The sequence below is a fragment of the Siphateles boraxobius genome, unplaced genomic scaffold (genome assembly GCF_051911475.1).
Source record: "Siphateles boraxobius isolate OS27281-9 unplaced genomic scaffold, OSU_SipBor_1 55, whole genome shotgun sequence".
NCBI lineage: Eukaryota > Metazoa > Chordata > Actinopteri > Cypriniformes > Leuciscidae > Siphateles > Siphateles boraxobius.
Genome location: NW_027509181.1, coordinates 8,843,835 through 8,867,638, shown reverse-complemented (window position 1 = coordinate 8,867,638; position 23,804 = coordinate 8,843,835). Strand labels below are relative to the sequence as shown.

The 23,804-nt window shown below is 36.9% G+C and overlaps 1 protein-coding gene across 2 annotated transcripts in view; it reads left to right on the top strand.

Annotated features, from left to right (window-relative positions):
• The window catches only part of bicc1 (BicC family RNA binding protein 1), a 116,712-nt gene that overhangs the window by 53,389 nt on the left and 39,519 nt on the right, over positions 1-23,804 (top strand). For both annotated transcript variants that reach the window (XM_077206018.1, XM_077206019.1), the window contains exons 3-4: positions 3,240-3,309; positions 22,774-22,853. In XM_077206018.1, the coding sequence (XP_077062133.1) occupies positions 3,240-3,309; positions 22,774-22,853 (150 nt within the window). The remainder of the gene's footprint in view (positions 1-3,239; positions 3,310-22,773; positions 22,854-23,804) is intronic.

The following is a 23,804-nucleotide window of genomic DNA, read 5'->3' as shown; positions in this document are numbered from 1 at the left end:
CACAACGTAATGACGAACGCGGAAGCGCAGAGGATAGAGGAAAACAAAACACCAGTCACGAATTAGTAGTCTAAAACGAGAATTTTTAAAGACAAATGTCGGAGGAGAAATTCTCTCTGAAGAATGCATGCTGCTCACTGCAAATTTTGTTTGCTGCATGCACGTTTTACGACACTTTTAAAGTGAAATGTGTAGTCAGTGGCACTAACGGCATGTTCAGTTTTATCTTTTACATTGTGAAAAGGTAAGAAAATTGTTGCTGTTTTACTGCCACTACTTATTTTAGCTGGAAACCGGTATTTCCAATGATTTCAGCCAAAAGTAGGCTTCTTAGAAGGCATAATAAAGCAGTTTAGTGCCAACCCTTTTGACCAGTCTTCGCATGAGGGCTTGTGATGACTTCAAATGCTGTCTATGGAGGCAGCTCACTAGCTTTTTGGATCACAGCCAGAGGAGACATCTGCTATAAGAGCCCTGGGAAATGCCTACTGCCCAGAAGTGACAGCTTGTTTGGTTTTAACTTGAGGAAGACACCTCAGAGTCGTCTGTAAGATCTCAAATCCTCTGTAATTATCCAGGCATCAACTTTGAATCAATGACCCTACAGGACTGTACCGGCCACTGCTGATATCACTAGATATGCACAATGACTTTCACAAGCACTTTACTAGCCCTCGCATCTTGTTCAGGTCGTGGCTCTCTCCTGATGGCTGCGGGCTTTTACATGCTCCATTTGTAATGCTGAAAATATTCGGAGGGATATTTTTTTCCATTTCCATTTTCTGGTTTCCTGAGATTTTTGACTTTTTGCTCTAGATACTTTGAGATATTTTAATTAGGTGGTATTACATTACTCTTACTGCACAACATATTTGACAGAGCGATATGGATCATAACATTGGTGGTTTCCACTGATTAAATTACATACCATTTTATGTTGGGGATTTATGTTATTTGGAGAAAAAAATGGTGACTTGGTTTTCATGAGTTATTTTTCAATTTCTAATTCTGTTACATTCCTACTGGATTTATTAAAATTTTAAGTTCAATGCTTAAAGATGCTTCAATGCTTCAATAGACAAAAAGTAGTAGGTCCATTCAATGCAAGTGTAGCTGACCAAAACTTCAATGCTCCGAAAAGTGCATAAGGACAGCCTAAAAGTAATCCACATGATATGAAATATTAAGCAGCACAACAGTTGTCAACATAATAAATGTTTATGAGCAGCAAATCAGCATATTATAATGATTTCTGAAAGGTCATGAAACATCTGTCCCCTATTGTCGTCAGGGATCGTTCACACATGACACGTTGATACATTCGACGACAGCTAAATGCATCACAGACACATTTGATATGCAGAACCAAAGCCTAATACCTAAACCAAAATTAAATCTTTAACATTTTTCCTTTACTGTCTTACATGCACTGGTATTTCAATAGTAAACCAAACGGAATAAAGAGTTACAGCTCAATTTGTCCAAATAAAATTCCCAAAGCATCATTATGCGTTGTTAAGGTTGAGGGATAAATATTTTGATTATGAATTACCTTTATTTGCGTGTTGTTTTCTTTTTCTTGTCATCTAAATCTCAAAGAAAGGTCAAAAACTCCTCCCACGTCCAGTACTGTGAAAATGTTATCTTTTCTTGGCTCTACTTTGATGTTGTAAGTAATTAGTGGTGTATCATTAATAACATATACAGCAGACATGCTCTTGACATTTTATTCAGATGACCAACATCAGCTTATTGGAATGTGGATTACCACGGCAGGCCCAATTTCTGATGTTGACCATTACGTTGCCATGGTGAGGAAGGGAAGACAAACAACAGTGCTATACATACAGCAGTTTTATCATAATACTTGCATGATGATAGTTAAGATGCAATTATATAGATGTACATTTTTGCAAGTATCATAAAATAAGAGTATGTATCATGGATACACACTCAAATGTTTGCAATAATTAAGATTTTTTGTGTGTGTGTGTTTTGAGAGAAGTTTCTTGTGTTCACCAAATATTGTCACATTATAGACATCACTTTTGATTAATTTAATGTGTCCTTGCTAAATAAAGGTGTTAATATTTGTTTTTCTTTTTACTTACCTTACATTTTTGAATGGTAGTGTATCACAGTTTCCACAAAAATATTAAGCAGCAAAAACTGTTTTCAACATTTATAATAATTAAAAATGTTTCTTTAGCACTAAATCAGCATGTTAGAATTAATTTCGAAGGATCATGTGAAACTGAAGACTGGAGTAATGATGCTGAAAATTCAACTTTGCATCACAGGAATAAATTACATAGAAATTAAATAGAAAACGTTTATATTTAATATATATACTGTGTTAAATTTTTCTTCAAATAAATGTAGCCTTGGTTAGCTTAAGAGATTCTTTCAAAAACATTTAAAAAATCGTAATTGTTCCAAAAATTTTGATCAGTAGTGTACTGTAAGGACATTCTCTAAAACTATAAAACTGCCCTGTCAGAGAGATAATGTGTAGAGAATGGTGAATAAACTAGGGTGAACAGATGAGATTGGCTGAAGTCCGGGACGGGACACAGGGTGGGGGACGGGCTAGTAGACTAATATGTAGTCTGTGGTGATGTCATCATAGCCTATAATAAAAGATAATGAATTTCAATCCTGAACCAAACATTTTTTTATTCAAAGATCGGTCTGCCACAAAAAAACAATATTAAAATCATGAACTCAAATCTCATTGTTCTTTGCCGAAGTATTTTTTTGCACACAGTGCCGCAACAAATCAATCACTCCTTCACGAATGGCTGCCTGCACATTCACTGAGCTCGCGGCTGCTGCAACTTGCGCTCTCTTTATCTATGTCATGCCATGTCAACGAAACGAATGAATGAAAATTAGCTTATCAATGCATATCTAAATTCGCGCCTACGGTATCTTTGTAAAACTTCGAAAAAAGATTCAGCAGCCAACGAGCAGCCGGTGGGGGCTGGCTGCAGGACGAGGACAACTCAACCTCCACGGACAGTTTTTAATGTTTTATCAGACAATAACTACTCAAGATTTTGCTTTAGTATAATTTTCAGGACAATCAGGGCCGGATTCGGGATTCGGGACAACAGCTTAGATTTCGGGACTGTCCCGAATTTTTCTGGACGTCTGGTCACCCTAGAATATACCCAAAATATGACTATTTTCGTGCGAATATGGTCCTTTTAACATACATATCCTTTTCTTCCCCACAGGTCATGGAGGAGACAGATACTCAGATTGCATGGCCTTCCAAGCTAAAGATTGGTGCCAAGTCAAAGAAAGGTAAGACCAGGTGTCCCTCATCTGAGACATGCTCGCTATTTCAAACAGACTTTAACATTTACACCCCATCTCAGGTGAAGATCAATCAGACTGATTGAAATGTTAATGAAGGATGTTCAATCTGATTGAGCCATCAGTCTGATTATGAATGTATAATTTGGTTGCATACATGTGCCTACTGTTAACATTCAAAAGTATTGCTCGTTGCTCTCATTTCACTGGAATCTTTGTCCTATCAAAGTGCTACATAAACAATGTGGTTACAAAACAACATTTTAAAATGCTTTTTAAAATGCTTTCCTCTAGCTCAAACAGTAGAGCGTTGGCGCTTGCAATGCCAAGGTCATGGGTTTGATTCCAAGGGAAAGCAAGAACTGATAAGATTATAAATGTGTACCTTGAAATGCAATGTAAGTTGCTTTGGATAAAAGCGTCTGCCAAATGTAAATAGAATAGAATAGAATTAAAATATCTTCACATAATCATTCCTGGCAGTATCTTGGCCTCGGGGTCAGATGGATCCTTTTAGTAGTATCTCAGCATTGGCTATCATGATTTAGGGCATCTTTTGTTTAAGTTATCGTGAGAAGAGGACAACTTGCATTTCATTTTATCAGTTCTGTTTTGACAATATTTTTGTTGGAATATTATCATATTTACAGTGTATCCGTGGATATTCATGAGGAGTTTGCACCGAGCTGCAATTATGCAGAAATTTGGAATCATCAGAAATTTGATCACTAGTACTGTGTGTGTGTGTACGAGTCGAGTCAGTTCTTCCTTCATAGCATTGTACCTATTAAACTTTGGCGTGGAACACATCCTGAAACACTGCTACAAAATAATAAATTATTTTGCTACAGAAAAATGAATGTGGAAATGAATGATTAAATCATGGCATCATGGCTTTTTGAGAAGGAGTGCTCAATTGCTTTTCTGAATGATCTGTCTTATAATTTTTGAATTGGAAAAGTAAGCAACCAACCAGAACAACACAGCAACCACAAAGCATTTTTCATCAGAAAATGTAAAAGTCTTATTTGCATTGTTTACACATCTGAAATAAGTTTTTAGAATGCTCCCTGTCTGATGTCAAAATATTTAGCAGATGTTTTTTTCTAAGATTTATGGCTTACAATGTATGTGAATTTACTCATTTTAATATTTTTCAATATACTGCTTCTCAACTGGCCATTAGATGTTTAATGGGGCAACAGCGCTAGTCCAACCTCCACCAGCTCCTCGAGTCCTCAACATCTACTGCATCGATGCTTACAATATCCAACTCCTCAGATCTAGATAATTGTAGCACCGGTGTCTCACCCGTAAGAAACCGTGGTGCGTGCTTCCGAACCCTGAGAGAAGGCACTGGATCTAGCAGGTGAGGGGAGAGATAAGGCCAGGGCTGTCTCTAACCCTTCTACTAGATCCATTTGCGATCCCTATGACTTAGATCGCCACCGTGTCTCGGCAGCAGCGGGACCCGTGCCATGGGAAATGCGAGACTGAAAAATCGTCAGGCGGGAGCAGAGTGTCCCTAATGGAAGCTGTTCACGATGTACAAAGCCACCAGTGTTGCTTGATTGGGTTGACGATTTCCAGCCCAAAAGCTTGTCAAAACCAGCCTACTCCAAGAAAAAACCTGCCCAAAACTTTAACTACGAAAATAATGTGAGACAGCGTCAATCAAAGCTGCGCTAGTTCCCTTGAAATGGAATTCAGTTTTATATTAAAATAGAAAACTGTTATATTAAATTGTGATAATATTTCACAATATTAATGTTTTTACTGTATTTTTAATGAATATTAATGCAGCCTTTCTGCTGAGCATAAGAGACTTTGTTTCAAAAACATTTAAAAAAAAATTTTTTATTCAATCTGCTTTACAAATAAACTTGACCTTGACCTTAACCCAAACTTTTGTAGAGAGTACATAGCAAGTACCAAAAAGTACCATAGTGCATCTTTTGGACCTGAATACTATTGTTTTGACATGTACCATGATGCTACTATGATTTTTTTTTTTTTTTGGAATGACCTGGAAATATTCTTGGAAGTGTAAGGCCGTCTAACTCGATCCAATGGCGGTATTCGAATTAGCGGTGAAGGTCTTTGCGTGTTACTGTCTTTTCTCGCGGCAAAGTATTTTTGGTTAAATGCAATACATTTTCTCATATGTATTAACTCGTTATTTCATCTGACTCCATGAATGAAAAAAGGCTTTAATAATATCTGTGCATCATTAAGTGTGAGCGAATGTTTTACTATTCTTTTAAAATCTTGAATGAAAATAATGTCAAAGTCAATTAGAATAATCAAATATCACAATTTAATATGTCAGGTAAATGTATCATTATAATTTCATAATCAATTCAATGATAATCAATGCAAAACATCAAATGCTCTAGAACAAAGAGGAAAAAGTTTACCCGACAAGAAATGCGTGAGTCAGAGAGACTCGGCTCTTGACCTCACGGGCTGATCTGGATACAGAAAAGAGTCCCGAGCTCTCGCTGCATTTCATTATATACCCAGACCTCATTTCAAATCTAAACATCATCCACAGTGGAATTTACCTGTAAGTCACCATTTGCTAGCAGTGGAAAATTAGCATTCAGTCCAATGGTCAGAAGGTGTTAACTCAAAGACACAACCTCCAGTGTGGAAGATATTTCTAAACTTCCTAAGAACTTTATTACCTTTTGGTTTACTTCTTTGGGAATGAGACATTTGTACCAGTCGTACCGAGACATTTCAAATAATACCAAACATGTATAAACCTTGATGATAATCATTCACATTAAACCATTTTGATTCGTGTGTGAGTTTGGGAGATCGCTGCCAGGATGAAGAATGGGGGATAGAAATGTAGATTAGGATGAGGGAGGTGAGACCTTCGTCTCAATAGTGCATGAGGGGGAGTTCAAATGTTAATTTCCTTTGTTTTCTCAGAGAGTGGCCCTCTCTTAAAGTCCTTCCAGTTTTTCCAGTCTTACAGATGTAACTGGTAAACCAAGAACTTGCAACTGCAGTTCCATGATACAATCTGAACCATCACTGTACCGTGGTCCTACCAGAACACTTTTTTTGTAAGGGTAAAATTCTTTACAAATGCATATTTTCTAAGCCATATTGTGAATCAAGCATTTGTTGCACAATTATACGAGTGTTTCATTTCTCTGGAAAGTTTTAATAGCTTATGGCAACATTTATGTTCGTGTATTAATGCTGCAATCGAGAGGACGGAATGCAAACAATGACAACAACAGCTTGGCCATTCCAAACAAACATCAGATCAAGTTCATGTGTGCCAACAATGTGTTTTCAGGGTCACGGCCCAAGTCAAAGGCCATTCACATTCCTGTGCATGGTTTATGTTGGCGAGCGACCTGCTTTTGCTGACAAAAATGTTACATAATCGTTTGCGGTTATCTGGTGACTGCATGCAGCAAACATCCCAGCTAATTAATGTTGGAAAACACATGCAAGGTTCTGACATGTGGACTGCACCAGGCCCAGCTTAGCCAGTGTGGTCTTCAGGGACCTGCTGTTTCCTGCGAGTCTGTCTGCGGCTTATTACAACAGTTAAGAAGTGTTGATCCTGTGCAACAGCTCTGGAACAAAACATGCTCCGGTCAGCTCGATAGCACAGCATGCGATTGAACCAACAGCCTTGACTTTGGGTCCACCTCTGCTGCACGATGAAAGTAATCCACTGGTTGTATGTGATTGTTGAGGAGTGGAGATGTTTGTAGTTTAGGGGATTGAATTAAACAATGTTCTGGCCCTAAACTAATCCACTTTATTCAGATAGTTTTTGACAAAAAGAAGTATGTGAACATACAAATCCCTGTAAACTAGCCTAAAACATTTTGTCAATGAATCAAATTATCATTTATGTGACTGCATAGATTAATATTGCTTTACAGTCAGGGTTATTATAGTTAACTTCAACTAAAAACTAAATCCAAAACCATAAAAAAAATATTTTTTTATAAATATACTTTTTAAACTTATTTTAATTCAATTAGTTGTCTTATTTTAATTTAGTTTAACTTGATGTACTAAAATAATTAAAACTAAAACTGAAATAAAATGAATAAAAAAAATAAACGTCAAAAACACAACAAAATTGTTAAAAGTTTAACTAAAATTAAAATGAAACCAGTAAATATACAAATAAAAACTAATTCAAAATATTAAAAAAAAATTAATAGTATCTCAGTGATACTGAAATAACACTGTTTACACTATATGTAATGTATTTAGGCTAGTAGGGCTGTCAAAGTTTAAAAATTATTGTTTAATTCAAGTCAATTAATCATTGAAGCGTAGTTGTTTTTCAGCGTTGTTTCCCAATGGCTGACTGACTGGCTTTCTGCAGAAAGATCAGTGCAGAAAGGAGGATTCCAGAAGTTCCAGGGTGTCTGGATCATACTAGTTACGCAGCTCATCAGAGAAGCCCGTGAAAACCGAGGCAACCTAGTTGTTCTACCTGGCAAATGCTCATGGGTCTGGTTGGGTAGGCGTTACAGCGCCACCATGTTCCCTGTAAGATCAAGGATCTGATCTTGGATTATTATAGAAAATTCAGGGAGAGGGTCACATTAGATTCAGAAAAATCAAGCTGGCATAGTCTTGAGAAAGGAATAACAGGTTGCACTATTTTGGTGGTTGTTTTCGCTATTGCTATAAACATGGTGGACAAGTCAGCCGAGGTAGAGTGCAGGGGTCCCTTGATAAAGTCTGGTGTATGACAGCCTCAGATAAGAGCATTAATGAATTACCTGAAAATTACAACAACATCTGTCCCAGGAAGCAAATGGATTCTACAAGGCCTGGAGAAACTTATCAGTTGAGTTTCAAACCCATTAAGTCAAGATCACTGGTGCTTAAGAAAGGAAAGGTGGTGGATAAATTCCGCTTTTTGCTATTTGTAATACCCATTCCCTCTATTACTTATAGCCAATTAAGAGTTTGGGTAAGCTCTATGATTCCACACAAATAGACTGCTGTTATTCACAAGGTAAACAAAGGCTTAGCAAGGTAGAATATTCAGGCTTGGCTGGCAGATTCCAAGCTTGGACCTACCAGCATTGCTTTCTAATACGAGTCTTGTGGCCTTTGCTGGTCTATGCAGTCACATTGTCAACAATTGAATCTCTAGAGAGGAAGATCAGCGGATTTCTCCATGGTTGGTTGGGTTTTACCCAGAGCTTGAGTAGTGGAGATCGTCACCACCTGCTTCAACTGGAAGAACTCTGGCTTCCTCTACACAGCCTTTGATTGGCTGTTGAAAGTTGACCTGGGCAAACAGTTGAAATTCCCACAGCACATTGCAATAATGTAGTATCACCCCGCCCAGACATAATCATTAGCTCTAAGGCCACAAAACAGCTGATCATGCTGGAACTTACATTGCCCTGGGAAGAGCGGATGGAAAAGGCAAAAAAGCAGAAACATCCAAAGTATCAAGATCTGGTGGAGACTTGCCGGGGAAAAGGCTGGAAGACATAATGTGATTTTACAGAGGTCCATATGAAGCTGCAGAAAAAGCCACTTGGTGGCTTTGGATCAAGAGGGTCGATCCGTGGGCAGTTCCTACTGGGATGCAGGTTGAGGCCAGATCAACCCCGGCCAGGTCTCCTGGGAGAAGGGTGTCTGATGTTGAAAGACCCGAGGACCCCAAGGAACATCACTGATGATGCGTCCCGGTGCATCAAGACAATGTATATTGCATAATGTTCAATTTGACATTATAATTGCCTCATTCCTCTTGAATCTTAAAAACTTTACTTTACCTTTCGTAAGACAAGTTTCTGTCATATGACAACTAGGTATTTTACTGTGGAGGATGAAGTAACAGTATATCCTTCTAAATGCAAATTGTATTCTAAGAGATTCTGTGTACAGGTTTTTGTTTCAATACGTGGAATACCAGTAAAAAGAATTACTGCTCATCCAATATTATGTATATATATATATATATATCTTTAACACACTTTGTCAACTTTGATAATTTAGATATTTCATCTGGTTGTGATATATATTGAAATAGCAGAGGGCTTAACACAGATCCTTGTGGCACTGCGTAATTTACTGATTTTATCTTTAAACAAAATGTTAACGGTCTAATAGATACTGTATGATCTGAACCACCTTAATGCCTGTCCTTGAATACCAGTGTAATTTTGTAGTCAATCTAAGATTATGTTTATGATCTATAGTGTAGAACACAGCATTAAGATCAAGTAGAAATAGTATTGAGATATAGCCTTTGTCAGCTAGAAGTAGCTCATTTGAAATTTGAACGAGCACAGTTTCTGTGCTATGATGGGGCCTGAAACCGGACAGAAATTTTCCATAGATATCTTCTTTTTTTTTTTTTGCAAGAAGGAGCACAATTGAGCGGACACAATGTTTTCTAGTATTTTAGACATAAATGGAAGATTTGAAATAGGTCTATAATTTGCGAATTCATTTGGATCTAGTTGTGGTTTCTTAATGAGAGGCTTAATAACTAGCTTGAACGGTCTTGGGATATGACCTAGAAAAAAAGAGAAAAGTTAAAGGCACACTATGTAGAAATTGTGTTTTTGTCAAACAGCGACCCCTTGAGTCGCTGTGGTCGTAAATACCCTTAATATACCGCTTAATTATGAAAAATCACCCACGATCATTTTGCTTGACGAATGATTTATATTGTATTGTCATTGACTGAAGTGTTTGCATCTCCAATGTGTTTTTCATGCCGTTTGAGAAATATGGAATTTTGTGTGAGCATTGCTGCATAAATTTGTCTGTTGTCTTCAACCCAGGTTCATTGGAAAAATGTGGTCTGGCTGCAAAATTGTGTTACATTTCTTCTTGCACATTTTAAAGTGAAATTTCTAGTGAGTGGTATAAAAGTGTGTTCAGTTTTATTAGAAAAAGATGAACATGAATGTGGCAACATTTTATTACTCTGGTTGTTGCATGTATCACAGCAGTTTAGAAATAAAAGGTCTGGTGAGTGGCGCTAAAAGTTTAATACTCTATCACATTTTAAAATAACTTACTACCTATATTAATCCTGACTCTAAACCTAATTGATAGGGTTAACAAAAGCAAGTGTGAGGTAAAAACACATTAGCTTGATTCTACAAGTCTTCAATCTCCTTTATCGATTGTCATGACTCGTGTTTTACGGGTACCTGAGCACTCAAACTATGCGAGTGCAATGCTGTACCAGGTGCGCTACCGAGCAAGTTTACAATTTTAGAATAGCCATATTGAGCCGACTGTGATTAAAGCGTCAAAATGTATTAGTTTACAAATCGTGCACTATGGTAAAAGTGTTTTGAGGTCATAACAATGTATCATGCAAGGAACTGCACAAAAATTAATCAAAAAAATGTATCTTTATTAATCAATAATCTGTCCCTGTAATCATGATTTGTAAAAGGAATAAAAGTTGTTGGTGTTTTACTGTCACTATATAGTGGCCATTTCATCTGGAAACCGCAGTGAATAGGTACGTCTTTTGTAGTTTGAAAAAAATTAGGTAGATGCACATTTTTCCAATGAGCCTACATACAGTATGTTTCTTGTCTTTATACAGTATACACCTAACAGTGCACTATTTTTCACTTTGAGTGCCATTACTGGAACCAGCATTTGCACATATATTTTTTTTCTGCCAAAATATAATAATTAAACATTTTAATCGGGATGTTAGGCATGTCCCTTGATGGCTGAAAGGGCTTAGTAATATCAGGGCTTCGACTGCTTAGTAATGACAGATACTTTGCAGACACATTTACAGGCTCCTAAGAGTCTCTGGAACCCTGGATCATTTGGGATGGGACCAACACCCACAGCTATGTGCTATTATCTCTCGCCTCTATTGGCCAAAGAGCCATCACAACTAAAGCAGTCATCATTGCCTTCGGATGGGCCCTAACTGGAATTCTAAGAACTAGAAACGGCCCGGAGGTGCTTTCTTTGTGTTTTAAAAGTGGAAATGCAGCTTGCAGTATATTTATGTGCCTCCTGAGGATGCATTCCTTTTCTGCAGAGTCTGAGCTGACGTAGGGAGTTTTCATCTTGGTCTCTGAAGTCTCTCGGTCTGTTTCACTCATTTGCCATCGTAAAGCTCAGGTTGATACTCCGCAGACCCTCACACAGCACTGTCACAAAAAATGTTGGCTTTGATTTACTTTTGAAAGACTTTGTCTCTGTCAGAGTTCTCTTTCTGTTGACATTAAATCAGAATGATGTCCTCTTGTTGTATCTTAGCAGCATGCAGTAAATGTCCTGTTCTAAAATTAGCAACATTTTGTTGCTGGATCTTTTAAAGTCAACATGGATACAAAATCTACTCAATATTTATTTAGTTAATGCACGTTCATGGTCTAATTTCGAACGATTCATCTGTGTATGTTATTCTAAAAGAAAAAAGAAAAGCTTTTCTTTGTTATATTTCTTGAAAACTCCTTTAGGACTGACAACACTAAGCACTGCTATTTGTCAACTCTTTTGAAAAAAACACTTTTCACAATGTAACCTCGAGGCAATCTTTTGGTCTACATTTTCTTTCTGGTTGAATATCCTGGTTCCCTTGTAAATGCATCATATTACAAAAATAACATGAATTGCGAATGCTGCTCTTTTGACTTCAGAGGTTGATGTTATTTTGTTTTATTAAAGACATTATTAGTTTAAATAAGACAAAAACTGCTTTCAGATATTTCAGTTCAGGTATTAAAGGGATAGTTTACCCAAAAATGAAATTTTTGACATCATTTACTTGTTCCAAACCGGTATGAGTTTCTTTCTTCTGCTGAACATATTCAGATATTTTAAAGAATTTATGTAACCAAACAGTTGACGGTACCCATTGACTTTCTTAGTAGGAAAAAAATATATACTATGGAAGTCAACGGCTACCGTCAACTGTCTGGTTACCATCATTCTTCAAAATATCTTCTTTGGGTGAACTATCCCTTTAAGCAATATAATAATGTCCGGTCTATCAGGATAATTTGACAGAAATGTAATTAAAACTTGACAATACCTGGACATTTTGTTCTACAACATAAACTGCACACACTCACTGTCACAGTCTTCGTCTGCACCAATCTGTCTTATGCTTTCTGTACACCTAAAGACTTTGAAAAGATTTAGAAAAAGACTTTATAAGATTATCAGCTCACATCTTAAGACTTGGGTTCACAGTTTTTAGTCTCAGACTAAAGACTTGCGATAATATCAAACATGTTTGATATGAAAGACTAGAGAAAGACTGGCATAAATCGGGTCGCCGACTGCAGATTATCACCTCACATTTAACGATCGAGACGACGGGAGCGCGCCGAGACTCCAGTAAGATTCCTAAAGACTGCCGGTCTTTAGTCTGGGACTGTGAAAATCCTTTGGTGTAAGCCCGGCATTAGTCTGCACTACACTCCCCAGAATCTTCCTTGTCTCCACACCTGTACTCACTCCCTCACTTACCAGCCTGTTCATCGTTATCTTCATCCGTGTCACCTGTCTTCACCTTGTTATGTTTGATTTGTGCTTGTATTTAGTTTGCTTCTGTTCAGTCTGTCCTGGTCGGTCCTTGTGAATGTTACGAGTTGTCTTCGCCAGTGTTTTTCTTCTGCCTGTTTGTGTGTAGTATTATTATAAGTAAAAGTTTATTGTTCTTGGAAATTCGACTTTCGTCTTCGTCTGCATACACCACCCGTGAGTGACACTCACATCCCAAACATTCTTATCTATGTACTTGTAAAATACAGCACCTTATTTAAAATATCCATAGCAGCTATAAAATATGGATTTTATAAAAATTAATTTAAAAATATTCATTTTTGATATGGATGTAATTATGCTGTAGAGAAAAGCATTCAAGTATCTTCAAGTTATAACTTATATTTACCACAGACCAATATCTTACTTTTCGTCAACTCTACAATAAGTAAATCCACTTCAGCAGCTAATTACTCTTCGACAGCAATCCCATAGAAATATACAGAGCTACCGCAAAAACAGAAGTTCAAACACAACATTCTAAAGATGGCTGCGTAAATAAATATTTTTATTTTATTTCAATACATGCATGTGAAATAACAATGCTTATACATGAGCTGTAATTTCTCACTGCATTATATTATCAGTTTATTGCAGTAACTCATAGGAAAATTTTGAGGGTACCAGTGGCGAATTAGTTCACCACTGGGATTTAAAGAGATTCAAAACCAGGTTTTGTCGTCATCCCTGCAGGACTCTTAAGACCAACAATGTGGTTTGAGAAAGTAAACAGCAAATGAAAAGAAGTAAAAAATATAAGTAAATGTAAAAAAAAAAAAAAAACATAATAATAATCTGGATAAATTAAGAATCATCATTTTTTTTGTTTAAAATATAGAAACACGATTCTCCCATGATTTTGAATAGACATCTAAATAAAATATGTATTTTACTATAGTTATGACAAAATGTTATTTGCTGCAGTCTATTTAATTATTGTAATTATTGCTAAATTCATTATTTTGAAAAATAATCGATTTGAATGTTCTTGAACAATTTACTTGTTTCATTACTGAATGAATCAGCGTTTTTGAGCGAATGTCTTGAATGAATAATTCAATGACAAGTGCATGTCTGTGACCAAAATCCCATACTCTCTTGGGTAGGTACTTATTTTGAATATGTAATTACTTCACAACTACTAAAAAGTATGTTGGATATGAATGTGTGCAGGGCTGTAGCTAGCTATCCGGGCCCCATTGCAATTTGTGTTGTGGGCCCTCCTTGGTTGAAATGGGCCCTCCGGTGTCCCTGAAAATCATCACCACCCAGATTTCCTCTAACGATGGCCCTGAATGTGTGTAGTATGAATGTAATCTGGACGTATTACATTTGCCATGTTGTCATTATCGTGTGACTTATGTTGCCACCTACTGGTGTAACAATGTAATTGATGCAATCTTCATTTGAAGCTTAAAGTTACTTTAAACTATCCCTTTAAATACTTTTTTTTTTTAAACGCCTTAAAAATAGCAAAAATTGTGCTTTGCTGGAGTTCCCTCTGCCCGGACTGTGCCATCTTCTCACATTCAAAGACCCAGAACCTGGCTGACATTTCTGACTCACCCTCACTCCTAGCCATCTTGGCAAATCCAACTTGGAGCGCTGAATAAATCTCAGGCTGTTGTATGGAGAGATTTATAGGAGGACAGGAGAACAGAACTCCCACTGGCCTGCTCTTAAAGGGGGGCAGCAGCTGTAAAAACAGTCCAGAGCGCTCCGTTCTTCCAGTATCACCCTGTCCAGTGCTCTGTTGCATCAGACTGGGCCCTCGTCTCCATGGAGAGCTGCTAGGCTGCTGGCGTGCGCTGCCCAGTATGCTCTCACAGTGGATGGAGAGGGGATTTAAGGTTCCTTCCTTCAAATGAACATCTTTGGCTCTTGTGTCGGCAGATTTTGGATACAATGGACTCGCCCTCTTGAACCCAAGAAATAAATTTCTTCCCAGAATGAATTTGTAACAGTGTTAGGAGCAAATGAGACGTTTCCATAACAACAGATGTGAGGGATGCTGGAATTTTAGGGCTCCAACAGGATTACATAGTTGATGCAAAACAAATTCTATAAAAAGTATCACTCAATACTAATACTAAACACTAATACTAAATTAGTGATTCCATAAATGTATCACTAATTTATCGTATAATATAATATATCGTATACCGTGTCACATAATATCACAATACAAAAATGCAACAATATGTATCGTGGATAGTGACATTGTGTATAGTTCACCCAAAATGAAAGTTACTGTGTGTGAAAAAATTCAAGCTTACAGAGTTTTAGTGTCAGTGCTACAAACTGCTATATATAATGTTGAATATAATGTATAATAATGCAATGGGAGAATATTTGTGGATCATGATAATGCCAAATGTCATATGTTACCAGTAAAAATGGGCCTACATTAGTTTAAATATATCTAGTCAGTGAAAGAGGGCAAGCATATTCGTCTTATATAATTCGGTTTTCAGCTTAAGAATCATGAATATTTTTATTCTGGTGTCACTATTGTCCTGTGCATTGGCTTACCAGCACCAAGTCCAAGCCTATTCATTTCCACCGCCAATGTAATACCAAATTTAGCATTTTAATCAAGATTTAATTCGCAAACCGCTTGCTCTTGAAAGATGGTGTTCAAAATACTTAGTTTTGAGTTTTATATTGTGTTGGTCTCCTGCTAACTGGTTAACTCACATTATTACTGTCTTACTGAAATACTTCTGCTAATCAGTTGTGGGCCACTATTACCTAAAACTGTGTCTATTAATGCAGATTGCCTGTCGTTCTCACTACTTTGAGGAAAGATACAGCATGGAGCAGATTTGTTTTACCAACGTTTATGTTACAGTCATTCACGCTAGAGCTCGACTAATGTATGCACTATTGATATACTATAGTTTCCACATGTTCACCGCAATAAATTAGAAAAATACTAGGTAAATAAATAAGTACAAGTAAAATAATCGGTTTGTTGATGGACATGCTCTTGTTAATGCTGATGATGAGGAATTACAGTTGCAACATCTCATAATGCACCTCAAACTGAGTAGTGTATCACTGAGAATCGTCCTGCTCGAGTCGTCCTTGTGATGGAGGTTCAGGTTGAATAACTAGTAGTTCTTCCAATGTTTCATCATTGGACTCGCGCTCGCATTGATATGGTAAAATCGACATCATTGTTCATTACTGTGTTTAGTTTACGGTGTAGGAAGCCTCAGGACAAGCAGAGCTGACCTTGTTATGGCAATGGTTGTTTTTGTTTTTGACACGCGCTGTACACGGTAGACCAATCACAACAGACTGAGCTGTCTGGCCGATCAGAGCAGAGTAGGTAGCGGAAAGGAGGGATTTAGAGAGACTGATTCATCTGACGAGTCGTTTGAGAATCATTGAAAATGTGGTGATGTGCAAATGCATTTTATGAGAAAATGAAACTTTTTTTTTTACCTTTGATGCATGTAAACCTGTAGTAGGAGACTCCAAAACAACATTAGCAAACTTTAAAATATCATAATAGGGGCACTTTAAAACAAGGGGTTCATTCATATATCCGTGAAATCTTACCTTCATGCTGTGGAATACAAATGCGGAAGACAAGCTGAAAATGGGGCGGGGCTACAAAAGGTATATTATTTGGGCTTAACTGGGAAAATAATATGAAATTAAATTTAAATTAAATGTTTATTAATTTTATTGGCTGCTATTTTGGATTTGATATTTCTTTTTCTTTTTTTGTGAAGAAAATATTGCAGAAAGTCAAAATTGTTCAATCCTTCCACAATAATAATTGTTTTCCTTTAGTGCCCTAAGTAGTGATATTTCCCACCAATATAAAAACTGATTCAGTCTCCTTCGCCTATGTCTGTTTGAGCTCTTACTGATGCACTGAGCACACAGCAGTGTTCTGCCACATAACAAGGCAAAGCATTTACAGCACACGTGTATGTTCTCTGTGACTTTTATAGGAACAAACAGCAATAAACATCCAGAGCCACTCGGGAGGGCTCATCTCTGTTTGGAGGGCCACAGGAAGGCTTGCGCCTCTCCATTAAGGAGATATTATACAATATAATCATCAAGCCTTCTTTGGTTGCAGCTCTCACACAAGAAGATGTTATCACATCTCCATTGCTGCCGCTACATCTCACTGTTCATGGTGGTGCTGCAATCCAAAGTATGTAGTAGAAAAACAGGCAGCTTCCTGCTTTTCCTTCATGCAAAAACGCCTGTGTGACCTAAGAGCTCCGTTAAAGTAATATAAAGTGGAAATAATTGTTAGCCTCAGTAATTCATTTCTTTCATAATTTCTTTCTTTCATGTGAACAGGGCTGTGAATTCAGCCAGGGTGCGTGAGTGCATTTTGTTTTTGTTAGCTCATGAACATCTGTCACACACAGCAGTAGAGTCGCATATTTTTGCGCTGTTTGTTGTGCAAGATGTCGTGACTCATGAAGCGCATGAGAACGATGTCGTGACTTATGAAGCGCATGAAAACATATTTTAAAGCTAAGAAATGGAGGCGAGACATATATTTTGCCGAACCTTTAAAACAAGGACTCAGGGACATTATTTATCTTGGAATAATTTGTGAACATCTCTGTAAGGATACTCTCCTCCTTAGACCACCTTAAAGTTTAAAGCAACACGCAAAGCCTTTGAGGGTGACACCTAGTGGTAATAGCAATACCAAAATCCATTTGTGACTGAGCATTGAGCATTTTAAGTCTGTTCAGTAGACACCTCACCTGAAGTGTGTGTGTGTGTGTGTGTGTGTGTGTGTGTGTGTGTGTGTGTGTGTGTGTGTGTGTGTGTGTGTGTGTGTGTGTGTGTGTGTGTGTGTGTGTGTGTGTGTGTGTGTGTGTGTGTGTGTGTGTGTGTGTGTGTGTTTTAATTATCTATCTATCTGTCTGTCTATCTTTCTGTCTGTCTATCTTTCTGTCGGTCTGAGCTGCACGATTCTGGATAAATTGAGAATCAACCAAGTGAAATGTAATTTACTAGAGGTTCTCAAAATGTTAATTGCTGCAGTCTATTTAACATGTTTATTTAATCTCAATGAATTGTTTCAAAAAATCGGTTTGAAAGAATGATTCAATGGCTAACTTAAACATTTTATTTTTTTCATTACTGGATGAAATTTCTTTTTGAATGAATCTCCTAAATGAATGATTCAATCACAAATAATTTTTTTTTAGCAGTCACTTGTCGCCAACTGGTGTCGTAGCGATGTTATCGATACAATTGTCATTTGAAGAGCTATGTTACTTTCAAATGGTGATTTACTCTATTTTGATCGCTTCTGTAGACATCAGTGTTTATATCCAAAAATCAGTGTTTATATAAAGTGTTATCCCATTCTTCTGTGATAATATGAATATTATATTACGGTAACACCGTAATACCGATACTGTGTGGTTAAAAAAAAGATTGTTTGTGAAGTCAAGAATTTTGAATTCTTAAATGATGTAAACAAGGTATAGCATAACATTTGATGAGTCTTTGTCACATGGTATATACACTATCATACATCCCAGCCCTAATGTGAACATAAGCTTGTACTTTAAAAAAAAAAACATGGTTCTCAGGATGTAGATGCACATTCTCCTGAACATCTTTTTAGTACTAACTGCTATTGGCAAAACACCTTTTGCTATATTTTTCTACTGCTGTTTTCACTCACAGTGGCAGCAGTGCAACAGTCCACATGACACAATCAACTATGGGCATTTCCGAACAGCCCATAAAACGCTGCGGCCTCCAGAACAGCATGCTCCATTTAGCTCACGCCACCCCCTGTGTGGATAAATAACTCTCTGAAAAGACATTTCTCTCTTAAACTCAACTCCCCCACCTATATTCAAACTTTTAAAACCCAAGGATCACCAAACGACATGCTTTCTATCACTGAAAGCCAGTAGCAGTCAAACAGATTCTTTCCACATGATTCAGTATGATTAAGCATAATTGTAATGAACTGATTTGGTATTTTCAGCTTGTTGGTTCTTTAATTTCTCCGCTTTTTCACATTCCTTGAAATGATTTAGACTCTCAGAGGAATGTGTTTCTACAGATGTTGCTCACCACAATCAACGCAGTGTACTGCTTATCAAAGCCAGCTGTGAATGGAGGTGTGTGTACGCAGCTATATAAGATGGAGCTATATTTAAACGCTGTAGTCAAAAAGGTGTGAGCAAGCCATGTGAAAGAACATTCCACAACAATGGGTTTTGCTAGTTAGCCTCTGCTGATGGATAATGTAACTATAGTTATGGTGGCAAGTCTTTCTCCATTGATGTTTGATGACCATTCAAAAACACATTCAGTACACCCTGATATGAATAAATAATAATACAAAAAAAAAAATTTGACCACTATCGTAAAATGTCAAAATACGTAGCATACAGTTTGGATTGGCGGTTCTGGTCAAGAACTCAGCACAGCAATAACCCCCCTTAGGGTGAACAGAACAGAACCAACATGAATGTATTGCATATATCATTAATTCAAGATTTTAAAGTACAACATAACTCGAGAATTTATTCTGATTCAAGGGGGATCAGAATGCCATACTGACTGACGAGAGGAGGAACTGGGGATGGAGGAGGGTAATTTGCTCCTGAGAAACGTGATAGCTCCTAATAATACTGAAGGAGCTTACAGTGATAGGTGTCGTATTCTTATGGGTAGACGTGGATCAGCTGAGTGTCAGCTGAAGCGAGCTTGACTAATGTGACCTGCCAGAACTGACGCTCAGCTTAATTTTTGTAATGTGTTTTTGTAAAGTATAATATACCATATATATTATAATATAATACCGTTTTGTCAAAGGGAACACACAAACTAAATAAAATGTATACCTTGAATGCACTACAAGTTGCTTTGGATCTGCCAAATATGTAAATGTAAATTTATTCTAGCATGTTAACATGTAGGTTAAACTCATGAACATCTCGAGAATCCCAAACATTTTGTCAGTGCTTTCCCTAAAGCCACCCTCCCTCACATTTAAACAATAAATGCACCAACGGCATGATGATTTATGGTTTTGAAGCAATTTAATAAGCCATTTTTGCTTTGAATGCACAAATTTGAAAGTTTGGCACATTTTGGTAGGCAGCGTTGCTTCACTCGGTATGCAGTGAACATATTACATTACACCGTTTTCACCACTCTTGTAAATCCAACACTTAAGGGGATGCCACTCAAAACTGGTGAGGTGGACAATAATTGCCGACGTGGAAGCTGAGAGATCCTAATCATCGGGTGTAATCCTACATGTGTTAAACCACACTGAATTGGTGCCTTTGTATGAGACAAGCCCCTTTGTATGCAATTATATTCTTGTTCTCCCCCTAACACCACAGTATAAACTGTAAAACCTCTACTGAGCACTTGAGCTTGACCACAGAAAATGTTCACATTACATGCAATTTTAACTAAGGCCAGTAGTACTGTAGTGGCTAACTCTAAACGCTCTGTACATTTTCTAATGCATGGAATGTTGCTGGAGCGAATTCGTCCCGCAATGTCCGTCCATCGTCCGAAAGGATGTTTTGCAGGATTTTGTGGTGGAGAAATTCACTTCTGCGTAGGACAGTGATTTAGCATGGCCTTTTCACTCATTCCCTCTGGCATTGAAAGCTCTCATCACGAGTTTCCTTTAAGCTCCGGAAAAGCATAGCACGGAAAGCCAGACGTGTAGAGTTTACCCGGAGCCTTGTGCTTGTCTTCCTCCTTCATGGAGAGTGAATTATATGGTTTGGTGTGTCTTGTGGGTTGCTTCAGATTCTTAAACTGCCTTGTTACTAAAACATGTATAGGGCTCTAGGAAATCTGTTTTGTTTAGTTCCAAATTCTGTTTTTATTTTTTTCACAAATTTATGTTTTAATTTTCCAGGATTCCATCTTAAAATGTAATAGTCAAAAAGCATGTCTAATCAATTTAGTTCTTAAAACTTTTATCAATGTATTAATTTATTGAAGTATTGACTTAAAAAACAATAACTTATATTTCTTTTGAATTTTATGAAGTATGAAATAACAGCTATTAGTGAAACATAAAATAAATTATACAATCAAATACAGACCTATGGTAATTATAGCGAAAATCCTACCACCAAGTCTAAACCTTATTCTAACCCTACCCCTTCAATAAAATTTAGATTTACTGTTGAGTTGCATTATTAAAATACTTCAGAATCTGAAGAAAAACGTACCTGTGTTCGAAATAGCCTCATGTACCCTCATTCGGTATTCCCTACATTACTCTACTAATATAGTCCAAGTGCACCTGAAGGGCTACTGTTTTTGCATTGCTTGCTGTTTAATATATTTAAAACTTATCAAACTGGCAGTTCCGGTAGTAACATTTATCTTGAACTCTGTCATCATGGAAACTAGCATGTATAAACCTTTATTTATTTAAACAATTAAACAATTTTATAATCAAGTAAAAAGGAATTTATACCTGTCCTGTATGATATTACGCTGTAGCCAAATTGGAGCAGCGGGTTGAAAAATGGATAGATGGATGATTCAGCTGTGAGCGCCATCTTCTGGCGAGACACAGGAATTAATTCGGTGCTACCATCAGCACCATCAGTTGTTTTATCTGTGCTGATGAGTCAAATATAGCCAATTTGTTATGCGTGTTCTGTTAAATTACTTTTGTATTGTTATTATATTTTTATTTCAAAACTGGTGGATAAATGAAAAACTGGCTCAAAATGCTGAACATGTTTTGATATCCTTCGACTGGATGGAATTTACACACTGCTCGATTTTTCTTTGAATTCTGTCAACCCCCAACTGCCCAAAATCTGCAGACTGGCTCAGACGTTCAGCAAATCAGGACAAAAATCTGAGCAAAAGTCACGTAGTGTATTTCAGCCTGAAATAAACTGCAGGGTGGTTCTTTACATGCCATTCATTGGTATCTTCTTGTCCAAGTGTGCCATTAGTCAGAAGTCTTTTTGTGGAACTTTATTGCATGATGGCATGAAGTAGATTGGTTCTGTAGAATTTGGGGGTTTTGGTTTTGCAGTACAGTGAGACAGATGTTTCTGGTGCGGAAGTCAATGACAGAATGAGCAAGTACCGGAATTATATAAATGTTGTCTGGATTTATTTATCCGGGAAACACTGCATGCAGTTTTCTGCCAGCCCAACTTGATCCAAACGTTATTTATTTGAGATATGACTTGCATATATTTGATGTGAGTAAATGGCCATATTTTTAATGAAGCTTAATGAAAAATATAATACCTAGATTTTTACATTATCTGAAAATGTAAGCACTGCTTACCTATGCAGAACTGTCCATGATACTAGGGTACTTTGAGTGGTTTTCAGAGCAATACCTTTCAAAAGTTTGGGGTCTGTAAAATGTTTTTTTTTTGTTGTTGATGTTGTTGTTGTTGTTAATGTCTCTTATGCTCACCTAGGCTGCATTTATTTGACCAATAATACAGTAAAAACAGATATATTGTGAAATAGCATTACAATTTAAAATAACTGTTTCTATTTTAAAATGTAATTTATTTCTGTGATGGCAAAGCTGAGCTTTCAGCAGCCATTACTCCAGTCTTCATCATTCTAATATGCAAATTTGGTGCTCATGAAACATTTCTTATTATTACCAATGCTGAAAACAGTTGTGCTGCTTAACATTTTTTGGGAAACCTATTTACCATCAGCCAGTTGAAAGTAAAGAACAGTAATATTACAGCTCTCAATGAACTGAATTATTTGAGGTTTCATTCATGTCTGTTGCAGTAAACCTTAAAACAAATGATTAGAAGTTTGTTAATTAATAATTACGTGCTGATGAAAATGCTATATATGTTGTAAATAAACATGACATGGATTACGCTATGTATTTTTGTATTTCAGATCCACACATCAAAGTTAGTGGTAAGAGGGACAATGTGAAGGAAGCCAAGGAGAAGATCATGTCTGTCCTGGACACAAAGGTGAGCAAGTCAGATTGGGTGATTCATATTTAATACAACATTGTGCAACTCAAAAAAAATGCCTCATTCTTTTTAGGCCATTCGTTTTAGGCCATATTTGACATTTGAGGTGATGGAACTTGAAGATCCTGAGAGGAACTATGTGGAGCTTGACATCAAGAGCTTTTCATATAGCTGTAGAATGAATCATGGCTTATGGGGCGAAAAGAAGACAAATGCCAGTGCCCATTGCCTGATTCCATTGGTTGACTTTAAATTTACCATGAAATCAATGTTGACAACTCTTGTTTGTTTTTGTTTTTTTATGTGCCAACGATCTAATAAATTCCCATCGGGCAAAATCAAGTCCTGCCCTACATTTTTTTCTTTGAGAAGTCATTCCAATCAAATTTACTTAACAATAGGGAAGAAAAGACTATCGCAACTTCCATTTCATCATCGGCATGAGCTGTACCAAAACATTAAGGATTGTTGTAGAAATTGCACAACTGATTCAAGACTACATCCATTCATTTGGTAATAGTGCCAGTCATAATGCAGAACATCCATCAACACCAACTGAAGAGTTTGTTGTAACATTCCCGTAGATTTGTGAGGTAATTCACTCCAATTAATGACGTGAAATGGGAAATGGTGTGTATTGGCATCTCTCTGTAATGGAAAACTGACTCGGTTGTAGCTGATAGATATAATTCAGACTGTTACATCTTTAATGAAGCAGCTCAGAGGGGCGGGAACTGTTTTTCTGTTTTTAAAAGTGAAGAAATTTTGTTCACTTTTAAAATACATTGAATGTTTTAATGTAAAAGTAAAACAACTTCCTTGGCTTAAAAAACACTGCAGTGAAACTAAGCAAAATTAGTCGAGCATGGCAGATTTTAACTTCACCAGACAAGCAATTGTCATTGAGATAAAGGATTAAAAAGTACAGTAAAACAGTAATAATATGTG